At 39.1% G+C, this 11,822-nt stretch overlaps 1 protein-coding gene across 2 annotated transcripts; it reads right to left on the reverse strand.

Annotated features, from left to right (window-relative positions):
• Window positions 1-4,649: 4,649 nt before the first annotated feature.
• On the reverse strand, window positions 4,650-10,797 carry LOC110049676 (QRFP-like peptide receptor). 2 transcript variants are annotated; one of them, XM_089298075.1, is made up of 2 exons: window positions 9,796-10,797; window positions 4,650-4,863 (listed from the first exon to the last, which is right to left on the reverse strand). In XM_089298075.1, the coding sequence occupies exons 1-2, from the start codon at window positions 10,759-10,761 to the stop codon at window positions 4,810-4,812; spliced, it is 1,020 nt and encodes a 339-aa protein (XP_089154201.1). In that variant the 5' UTR covers window positions 10,762-10,797; the 3' UTR covers window positions 4,650-4,809. The 2 variants fall into 2 exon arrangements, with proteins under 2 accessions (XP_089154201.1, XP_020611141.2); XM_020755482.2 differs by lacking the exon at window positions 4,650-4,863 and having other exon boundaries at window positions 9,517-10,797.
• Between the last annotated feature and the right edge of the window lie 1,025 nt (window positions 10,798-11,822).

An 11,822-nucleotide genomic window follows, 5' to 3' on the forward strand; every position in this document is an offset into this window, starting at 1 on the left:
GACGTTTACGGCAACCGGCAAACGGCAAAAATGAAACTTTTGTCGTCTCTCTTCAGCTGTGTGTAAAATTAGAGTAAAATTATTTTTATTTGCAATGAATAGTGGGAGACGTTATTCCATTTTTGTGGGCTTTATTTACGGATTAGAAGAAAAGAACTGAAAATCAGAAGTTGCCTTTGCCGTTTGCCGTCTGCCGTTAACGTCATGCTTGAAGTGCCACTAACCCCCCAATTTTTTTTTTCCTTTAATAAAATCTTCTAGTTTCCGTGATTACTTCAGCGAAAAAATTTTCTCGATTGATAAAATCCCTGCGTTTCTACAGGCGTTTAAACATGTAATTTCTATGTTCACGAGCGCGCAAAGTGGGATCTGGGTCGGGCTACTAGTGACGTCACTTCGGGAACCGGGCTAATTTTGACTGAGCTTCGAGGGCAGTTAAAACATTTTTGGGTTATTTGTGATTCATATTTTATCAAAACTGGACAAGAACTTTAAGTGAAAGAACTGTATCATCTCGCATTACAATTAGGAGTCTAGCTACGATTTGGACGGCTGCAATGTACATATTTTTTTCAATTTCGAAGTGCGGGTCACCGTCGAGATCGCCGCGTTGTATAATTATATTTAGGTCGGGATCGACAATTTGCCGGTCCATTTGGGTTATAAAGGTACAAATAATGACTGAGAAGTTAGCTTAAAGTTCTTAAAGAGTTATAAAGATGTCAATGAACACGAAGAGTTGGTAATTTGACTTAACGGAACGTGCAAATTGCGGAGTGTCAAAACATATTTACATTCAAACATTAATTTCCCCCGGAACACAAGTTAAAATGCGATGCAGTCGTACTCCACTCCTGCCTACTTCTCCAGATCAATCATTGAAAATAGTTTTAACATAAGAGATAAGCAGAGATGCCGGCAAACAATATTCGAAGGTGAGGAACTTTTCGCTTCGTTATTGTCGACCGACCGTAGTATATGCATGGTCAATTACTGTGTACGAACACAAGCTACGCAAATTTGCATATTTCGTACTAGTGAAATCATGGAAAATCCTTCGACAAGATCTTGAAAAGAGGTTCAGTATACTTTCAATTAAATGAATACATTTCTACTTCACTGTCATTTTAAATGAAATGTCCATTTTACCTACGCTAATAACCTGGGAGTCCTCGACTTATTAGTTTGCGTTTCGGTTGACTGAGAAGTGCATTCGGGTTGGTACATTTCACTGACCCCTAGTCCATGGACTACCTCGATGGACCTGGCCCATGGACTACTTGAATGGACTAACCATGGACTACCCTAAATGGACCACCCTGAAATTTGTGGGAAACATAAATTTAACGATGCTAGAACCCGAACAAAAGATGCAATCGATCGACAAACACAATTACGGAACACTTGCGATGTAACAGATGAAGACGAAATCTCGCAAGATCAGTATCAATTCTTTAAGGGTGGATTTGCATCTCGCTTGATGGAATGACAGCTGGGCTTGTCGTCCTAAAAACTGGATCTTTAAAAAAATAATCTCGACCACTTTTGTCCACTATGGCTTTCCATACTTTTAAAGATTTATATCTCGCAAGCGCGAGCGAATTTAATTTATATTGCAACCCGAGCAAGAGTCGACCAGGGCCTCGTTTCTCGAAAGCCCCGGAAACTTTTCGGGTCCGTAAAGCCATTTTCATCTGTATCTAAAAACCGAGAAGTGTATACGCCTGAAACTTCTTCTATGAAGAGAACCTTTGTTCATATTAAGAACAGGTGAATAAAACAGCTCTGAAGTCATAAGCTTCGAGATTTTGCCATGGCCTTCCGGGTGCGAAAACTTTTCGGGACCTTCGAGAAACGGGCCCCAGGACAGCTCTTTGAGCTGGAATCAGGAGCTCTTCCGACAGTTTTGCCCACAGAATACATCAAAAGTCGAATTTATCAAATGTTTGTTCGCGCCAAGATCTGTAAACTACGAGGGAATGCGTCCATTGTCGTTATTTCGCCTTTGAGAAGTATCTTTCAAGACCAGCTGCTGGAGATGGGATCACTCGGCCATATCGCTTGATAGCATCACTGTTGCCGATTGTACCATTTCATCTCTAAAGTTTGTTCGAAGCCGAAGAATTTATGGATTTTCACGGGACTTTACCTTAATTCCTCGCCTCTCTAGCCTGAGATATATATGTGACGTACACCCTGTAGATTAAAAGCTCAGTTCAGTAGTATCAAAATTTCCACTTTTAACAGCCGATCTATTTTCCAAGCTACATGTAAGTGGATTCTTTGTTTTTCAACTACAGGTTCTTGCCTTTCTCACAAGTTCCAGACTTCCCGCGGCCATATCGTCTTTAGCCGAAAATGACGACGACTAAGAATAAGCCATTTAGTCAGTAATCTGTTCGAAATAATGTTAGTCAGTAAACAGCAAAACGGAGATTAGTCTGGCAGTTAATTTAATTATATGATTTTCTAATTTTTATGAGCTTTGGATGACCTTCGTTGGCAAAATAAGTCATGATTGAAGCAAAATCAGCTTTTGAATTATTGAAACTCAGTGACGTAATTTGGAGGCGCGGTTGGTTAGTGTGCTCGACTCCGGTTCGAGCGGTCTGGGTTCTAGCCTAGTCGGAGACGTTGTGTTGTGTTCTTGGACAAGACACTTTAGTCTCACGGTGCCTCTCTCTACCCAGGCCGGTGTACAAATGGGTACCGGCGCCTGGGGTTCGAGTGCTAGGGTCCTGCACTGAACTAGCAACCCATCCAGGGGCGAGTAGAAATACTTCTAACTCCCTTCCTGTTACAAAAACCGGATAAGCTCCTGCCTGATGGGCCGCTTGGCTCATATACAGACTTTGCCTTTCCTACCTATTGCGCAATTAGTGTTACGCTGTGGACTCCTATGCGCGTCTTTTAAGACCGTTATGGGATACCGTTATGCGGACACCATAGCAAAACGGCACACTGAACACTAAAAGTAAGCTTACTTCCTATAGTCGACCTCGCCAGGCAAACCAATTTCGGCTCAAAGCAATTTACTCCATTAGCTCCCTAGCTTTCTCATTCACACTCGCTCCGTGGCGTTGGAATTATTGAAGCTGGATGCCGCCTAAGTCACCCCGGAAAAAAAGTTTTGAGCGAAATTGTTCGAGAACTTCGCGGAACCTCGGCAAAAAGTAATTACAGTGGAGCCCCGTAAATAGGGTCACCAACGGGCCATGAAAATTTAGCCGTAACGGAGTGGCCGCCTGATTAACTGCGAGGTTGGTCTTAATTGAGTGACATCTTAACAGATATACATGTATCACAGTTGCACTTCTAAACAAGTGGTCTTTAATAAACATCTGGAACGTAGATATAATTCAGTTTTAAAAAAATTGAATCTTCAATCATTACATACAATATTAACAGTGGGCCGGAAAGACGAACATAACTGGTTTGAGTGGCCGTATAAGTAATATGGTAATAGGACTAAGTGGAGTCCAGTTCGGTCGGTTATCATAAGAGTGGTAACAAAATCGGACGACCGCGCAGCGGGAGTCTGATTTGTTTATCACGAGTATGATTACAGACCGAATTGGACGACACGAAGTCTTATTACCAATTAATCATAAAAAATTACAATTTCCGAGAAAAGAAGAATAGCCAAATTATGAAAGAAAGGGAAAATTTGCATTAAAATACCTACAAAGGAGATGTAAACATTCTAAGGCCACCGCGCCTCCTACCGGCGATTAGGCGCCAAAAACACAAAAGCGCAAGCACGCACGCACGTAACTACAACTTTGAATGTGATTGGTTGATTTAAACTACAACTTTGAATGTAATTGGTTTATTAAACTGTCCGATAACAAACTGTCCAATAACGAACTGTCCGATAACAACTTGGCATGTGAATTAGTGGAAAATGGGAGTTTTTCAAACCAATTACAATCGAGGAAATTGTAATTTTTATGATTAACGGAGTAAAATTAAGTCTTATAAAGGATTATCCGGGTTTGGATTTCAGAATGTGGCCGTTGGCTGTGGTAAAACTACAATTTACATTTTTATCCTAAAAATGTTGTTATTTATTTGTCGTGAAAATCAGCAACCTTTCACTTAAGTACCGCATACGCTAAAAAGTCGATTATCTTTCCTACGTTAATCAGTTCATATTTTGTGGTTTATACGGTTACGATAGCAAAAAAAACATCATTATACCGGCGCTAAACAGTTAACTCCATTGAGACCCTCTCTGATTATCTTTCTTGTCTTTCCTCAGGTTTATTAGAATGCGCTGTTTTTGCATCTTTGATTTAACAAGATGTTTTGCTATTCGTCATTCTTAAGGTCGGCGCACACGAGGGAACTAGTCCCTGCGACTAGTCCGACTGTATCAACGGTTGAACAAGTCGCGGGGACAATGGATTGCAAAACAGTCGTTTGTGGACGTTTTCGGAAGGCGCGAAGCGCTGTAAGCGCGATCCTTGCGTGTGAAGCGCGCGGGCGAGAATTTTAGCGTCTCTCCCCATTCTCCCTCGCCGTTTTTACATTCGCGCAGACCTTTCGTTCGAATATTGACCGTCGCCCGCATTCGCAAAAAATATGACTGTTTTGCAGTCTACGGGGACAAGTCCCATCGTGTGAACTAGCCATTTTCGCCGCAAAATCTAGTCGCAGGGACTAAAATTTGGTCCCTACGACTAGTCCCACAAATTCAAACTGGTTTGAATTTTTGGGACAAGTCCCTGCGACTGCAAGTGAACTGTTCGTGAGAAAAGTCCCTGCGACCAGTGATCAACAGTCCCGTCGTGGCACATCTACAGGGCACTAGTTACAGATATTAGTCCCCTTGTGTGTGCCGCCCTTTAGCTGACATTTTAAGAGGGCCCTGTCAGTCCTGTGAATGGAACTTGTATCAAATGGAACTCGTTTTTTCCCGAGCAATTTGAAAATGGGAAACAACTGTTGTTTAAAAGTTCTTCAACTCCAAAAGTAGCAATTCCCCTTTTTCCTACCTCCTTCCCCAGATCGAGCATTTGACACGTTGGGGTCAGGTTGTATGACTATAAAATCTCCAAGGTGATATCGTACCCAACGTGGTGCATTCGTTCCAAAGGGCTGCCCAAGGGTAAGGTAAGTGCTTTTCGAAAAACGCAACCTGTTTTATTTGACTTCGACAGAAACGACCCAGAAAACGTTAATACTTGATCCCCTTATCGAGATTACAATAGCTTCGACTAGCTTTTGCCCTACCTCCACCAACGCAAATGACACGTGACACCAGAAGAATGCAAACAAAGGCTAATAGCGCAGCCGTTACGATCTATCCTTGGGATAATATAGGGGAGATATTTCACGAAAGCCTTTAGAAAGGAACTTTCGAAAATAGGTTTAGATTTAATATTCTCATACTGATATAATGATCACGGATGTTTTAATAAATTTTCTTTACGAAGACCCACTTCACCAGCTGGCATTTCAGTCTCAATAAGGAGGTTTTTTCTTGTCTGTACTATCATTACGCTGTAGTTACTTTAGTTACCTATTTAGCTCTAGACCTTTTTATAGATTTCATATTTCAGATTTTTATTGTTTTGCACTATTTACAAAAATTATAACTTTAACACTATTTACTGAAATTACATTAATTAAAAATAGAAAAGAAATATAACAGTAAACAATTGGCACGACATATCAATTATATTAATATAAAAAAAAAGTACAAAAAGGAAAAATATATATATATGAAAAATAAACGCGCAAAAGGATGGCAGAACGTAGATAAGCTATATGCAGAATATAAGCAGGCCATACAGAAGAGTAGGATTGATTGTTTAAAAGGTATAGTTTATATTGGCACCCCACACTGAAACGTTTATGCAGTGAGGGTTCCGCCCCGGGGTCCAACGTCAACCATTTTTATTTCTTTGCCGTAGCAAATGATAACCCTTTCACGTACCTAAAATAAGCACACTGCGTGCCTTTTCTTTACCTTGGATTGAAGAGCCCCAATATTTACTGGATGACTAAGCCGTAATAAATTTGAAAATATGTTTCGCCGAGACATATTCCTAAAAGGCCTTCCAAATATCCCAAGGACAGTTTTCACTAACCTTTCCTATCCGCTGTTGCTTATGAAATCTCTCTCTTTTACATACCACAAGCCTTAAGAGGGTGGCACTATCGGGCGGAACCAGGGGGACTGACACAGGACACCCACACTAACACCTGTTCTCAGACTGTGAGGTTAGCCGAGTCCCCGGAGCATATGTTCCTGAAAATCCTCAGTGTTGTTCTTTTTTTGTCGAAGAATAGAACGTTAGCTACTGTTGCACAAACAAGCTTTATTATCTTCAAAACTGCAGACACCAAAGGGAAATATAATTTCGATTCGGTCTTGGCATTCAACTGTACAGCACTAAAGAATGCTTACACGTATTTGAGGCTGATATAAAAATAAACAAATGAATAAACAAACAAAAGTCTAACTAAAAGTCTAACAGAATAACATGAGGATTTCATACACTGATCACAATGGCTATACCAGTATTTTTCGTCTTATGCAGTGTTTTGTGTTTTTAACCTAACTGTATCGTAATCTTAATTCGTGTTAAACGATCTTTATTCGTGCAATTAGCTAACCGAAGGACAAGAGAAAGGCAAGCATATTCTTCCTTCGCCCGTTGTGAAACGTTACTGAAAATAAACGCGAATTACCATCGTTATTATAAAATCTTTGCACTTTTGTATTCAGAGAGGGATTAGCACGGAGGGGAGGTGAACCAGAAAATACCTGGAAATTAGAACAACAGTTTATTATTTTATTTGCTGGTGGCTTATATCATCACAGTTAGACTTTTGTTTGTTTATTCATTTGTTTATTTTTATATCAGCCTTCAGAGCCAAAATTCGTTATATTTACCCAAAATAGGATGAAAGATAAGAGAGTGACTCCACCATACAGGCCTTGCTCCCGAAGTAATCCCTCCCAACGTATTTTGAAATCACTTCTGTTTTTGGAATCGAAATCCCTGGAAGGTCTGGAGGCTGATCAGTGTGGTATGTCGGATACAGCCTTGATTAGCCTCTTCCAGGTGCTCGGTTAGTTAGCAATTCGCGTCAAAACGGTGAGTCTTTTTTTTTCGCGTTGCTCCCAACGTAACTTACCTGGCCCCAGAGGTTTTCTTTTTCTTTTTCTTTTTCTTTTTCTTTTTCTTTTTCTTTTTCTTTTTCTTTTTCTTTTTCTTTTTCTGTTTCTTTTTCTTTTTCTTTTCTGTTTGTTTTCTTTTTCTTTTTCTTTTCTTTTCTTTTTCTTTTTCTTTTTCTTTTCTTTTCTTTTTCTTTTTCTTTTTCTTTTTCTTTTTCTTTTTCTTTTTCTTTTTCTTTTTCTTTTTCTTTTTCTTTTTCTTTTTCTTTTTCTTTTTCTTTTTCTTTTTCTTTTTCTTTTTCTTTTTCTTCCTCTTCTTCTTCCTTTTTTCCTTTTTCTTTTTCTTTTTCTTCTTTTTCTTCTTCTTTTTCTTTTCCTATTTTTCTTTTTCTTTTTCTTTTTCTTCTTCTTCTTCTTCCTTTTTTCCTTTTTCTTTTTCTTTTTCTTCTTTTTCTTCTTCTTTTTCTTTTCCTTTTTTTCTCTTTTTTCTTTTTCTTTCTTTTTTTTTCTTTCTCTTTCTCCTTTTCTTTCTCTTTTTCTTTCTCTTTTTCTTTCTCTTTTTCTTTTTCATTTTCTCTTTCTCTTTCTCTTTCTCTTTCTCTTTCTCTTTCTCTTTCTCTTTCTCTTTCTCTTTCTCTTTTCTCTTTCTCTTTCTCTTTCTCTTTCTCTTTCTCTTTCTCTTTCTCTTTCTCTTCTCTTTCTCTTTCTCTTTCTCTTTCTCTTTCTCTTTCTCTTTCTCTTTCTCTTTCTCTTTCTCTTTCTCTTTCTCTTTCCTCTTTCTTCTTTCTCTTTCTCTTTCTCTTTCTCTTTCTCTTTCTCTTTCTCTTTCTCTTTCTCTTTCTCTTTCTCTTTCTCTTTCTCTTTCTTTTCTTTTTCTTTTTCCTTTTCTTTTCGCGTTGCTCCGAACCCGAACTCACCCTGGTCTCTGAGGTTTTCTTTCTTCTTTCTACTACTGAAGCGAAAATGCCGCCACGGCGGTCAAAGGGAGATAATGAAGATATGCAAGTGAACATATTCCAACTTCTGGAGCCGAGTATCGCAGAGGAACTTTAATAAAACTTGTGGTGTCACCAGCGGCTTTTAAGCATTTAGCTGAAATTAAGGGGATTAACACTGTTAGGGGTTTACACATCATGCCAGCATTATTTTGAGCATAATAGTGAAGCAAAAGAATCGAGAATTATGCCGGAATAATAGTGACAAAAACTGACTGATTCCGGGCCTTGGGCAGGTCGAGAGTATTTTGTTACCACCTGGTGGTCTCAACGTGAAAAATTGGCTTCAGTATGCAAGAAGGTTTTGTTAATTCAACCCTCTTCTGATGCATCAGAGCGAGTTTTTTTCATCACTACGAAAATCATTTCGTAATAATCAAGACAGAGCGATGGAGAATTATCACCTGCAGTTAGTGTTTCACACATTACGTTCAAATTTTTCATTTTTATTCTAATAATCGCATGACACTTTGAACATCGAGAATTAGTACAAGAATGAAAATTTTGAACATAATGTGTGAAACATTAAGTGCAGCTGATAACAACGTGCAAATGATCGACAGAAACTTCCTGTCTTAGCTTCCCACTAAGTTAACCAACCATTTCGATCTTACATGACGTGGAAAAATATTCTCTAAAAATGAAACAAAAAACAACCACAACGAAAAATTAACCACCTTAAACTGCCAAATAGAAGGCGTAATTCTACAGCAATGAAAAAGGATGAAATAGAAAAAATGGAACTCTGTTAGCCATCAAGTCAATTTTAGAAACAGTTGCCAAACAGAGAGAAAAACAGACAGAAAAACACCAGGAGGTTTTCTCTAATACGTGCAAGTTAGTATCCCAAGAAAGAGACGGCTAGTATACAAACCATCACATATGCCTGTAAGGCTGATTGTCTTCTGAATTAGGTTCAGACTTATGTATGGAACATAAAGGTTTGTTGTCAAGAAAAGCTTTGTGCACCTTGGCAACTCATAAAATACTGCTCAGTCAAAAAAAGACCATAATTAAAAGAGCTAAAAGTTACGAAAAGAGAATCTTTTATGAAGACATAGGTGATAATTATCGCATTTATATACACAACTTAAGCAGCTGGGAAATTATTATCTTTCATATATATATCCACTTGAGAGCAGAAGTAAAAGAGAATTTTACATAGACATGACCGAGTAATGGGAATCGGCCGGACTTTATCATGCAACATTATATTGACGTTGTCACGTACTTAATTGCTTCCTAACTAAGAAAGTTGCTAAATAGCACTTATGCACTTTATTTATTCCTAATCATTAGGAGAATAAGTAGTTTACGAAATAACTACAAATGATGGCAAAGGAATGAGGTTTATCACGTGGCATTGAATCAAACAAAGAGCAGTATTGAAACTTTATTTACACGGTTTAGGACAGCTGAAAACGTCTCATGAATTTAAGAAAATTACAAATCAAGTTTGTAGAATAACTGCAACTGAAATGATGGCAAAGTCAGTGTCCAATAATAGGTCTAAAACCGTTCTGCAAAGTTTCTTTTAGTCATAGTGTATATATTGAATCAAATAAAAAGCAAGTTTTTTAATAGACGTTTTTTACGACTTTCAGATCGACTAAACCTCTCGCTTGTACGTACATACGTTTCATCAGCTATTACGCTGTTCAAAGTCATTTATCTACGGAGAGCCTTAAGTTCTTTACGATAATTGCTGCTGAAAATAAAACAGATACAAGGATTTACGGCACTATTTGCTAAAGCCATAAAATAGACAACAGAGAGAAAGTATGGGACGCCACAATTAGGCAATATGTTGATATCCGTAAGGACAAGAATAAACCAGAAGATAGCAAGGGGCAGCCAGCATACTGCACACCCTAACACGATAGCAACGGCCATCTTTAGCACATTTCGCTCCCTTTGCTGACGTCGTTGTCCAGCGTTGGCTGATTGTGCGCCTGGAATCTTCTGCGACTTGAGCTTTAGATAGATGATAATGTAAATTATGGTTATCAACACCAACGGGATAAACATGAATACAACTGTAAAAGACAAGAGGTAATTCTCAAAGGATGAAGACTCTCCAAAAACTTCATTCCAATGCCGCTCACAAACAAGTTTTCTTGGATATTCAACAAGTTTGAAGGCAAAGAGCTCTGGGGAGCTAACAGCAATCGCGACGATCCAAGTGGCGAGAATGAAGAACGGGCACAGCTTTGAACTGATGAGTGGAGAACGGAGAGGAAATACCACAGCACCAAATCGATCTACTGCTATCAGAACAAGGCTCTGAATAGACACAGTAGCAGAGAGATCTGCTAAGGAAACAATCAGCTTACATAAGGCCTGACCAAGAGGACCACCGATCAGCCAGGAGTCTATATAGAGCTCTCGTATCCTCCTAGGGATAACAATTATCGGATGCAGCAGATCAGACGTGGCCATGTTTACAATGAAAAAGTTGATGGGTTTTCTCATGGTTTTCGTTTTGTAGACAATTATTCCGATGACGGTGTTCCCAGTCAAAGAAACAATGAAGATCAGGCAGTAAGCAAAAGTTGATCCAATTTTTTCTGCTGTAGAAGCGCTGGGGCAGCTCGATGGCTGTGTTCCATTCATCGTTGTATTCACGTTTTCCGACATTACCGTTTAGTTTTTGTTTCCGCTCTTACGCTCACAAGTGAGTTTTCTTCTGGTTGGTTCATCAAGTATAAACGTCACTCTATTTATGTTCTAGCGAGGGCAGCTTGATGTCGTCATTCGCGCGAAAAGAAAGATTGATTAAGAAATTTCCATAATTGATAGGCAGATCTATATTTGTTCCAGCTGTAAGCTGACTATTTGAACAGTAATTAGGGTTTCCTATTTCGTGAGTAGCTCAACAAAATGAAGGGACCTATCAGCTTTCGCCCCAAATTGCTTTTTGCTTTTTGCCCTCCTTTCATATCTTTACATCGACGAAACTGGAAGCAGACGGCAAACTGGAAACTGGCACTGCTGCGCCAGATGAAGTAACGACAGCTGGCTTGGTTGTTTCTCAGAACTGTTCCAAGCATATTAAATAGTCGTAAAATTTTCTTCTTTTTGTTATTCCTTGGTCCTGCACCAAATTGTCCATCAAGACGAGTCAGTGAGAAGACAGGATGTTCAATTTTAGAACCCGTGCTCAATAAATAATATCATCATTTTGGCATCTCGATGCCCTGTCAGATGAGAACTTTTAATTAATGTCTAATATAATGACAGTTTAAACCGCCTTATTAACGGCTGTATGAGTTGGTAATCACGTTTCCAAACTGCGATTCGTGCAGCAGCACTCCGGATAATATTTTCAAAAGCCGCTTTCTCTTGTTTTCATGTCCTTTTTACTTTATGAGGGTAGATATTGTTTAATTGAGTGCTGGCCATTTGCCCAAGTGTCCCGATCATTTTACGATTTAAGAACTCGCACTCGTTTGCTTGCTTACATAAAATATCCTGGAAATATCCAACTAAAAAGACTGAAAAGCCCCAGGATCGACTCTCCACCTCTTCATGTCTAAGGCTACTGTTATTGTCTGTTTACAGCTCTGAGATGTCCTTAAGATGTTTGCGGGGGGGGGGGGGGGGGGGGGCTTCGAACAGTATTCTCTCCTCCCATAATTGCTCTAAATTTTCAGCGCGGCATGAGAGTAATACAACCAGTGACGTCACTAAGCTGTTTT

This window comes from Orbicella faveolata, unplaced genomic scaffold, assembly GCF_042242905.1.
Source record: "Orbicella faveolata isolate gen_17 unplaced genomic scaffold, um_ofav_v1 contig_3, whole genome shotgun sequence".
NCBI lineage: Eukaryota > Metazoa > Cnidaria > Anthozoa > Scleractinia > Merulinidae > Orbicella > Orbicella faveolata.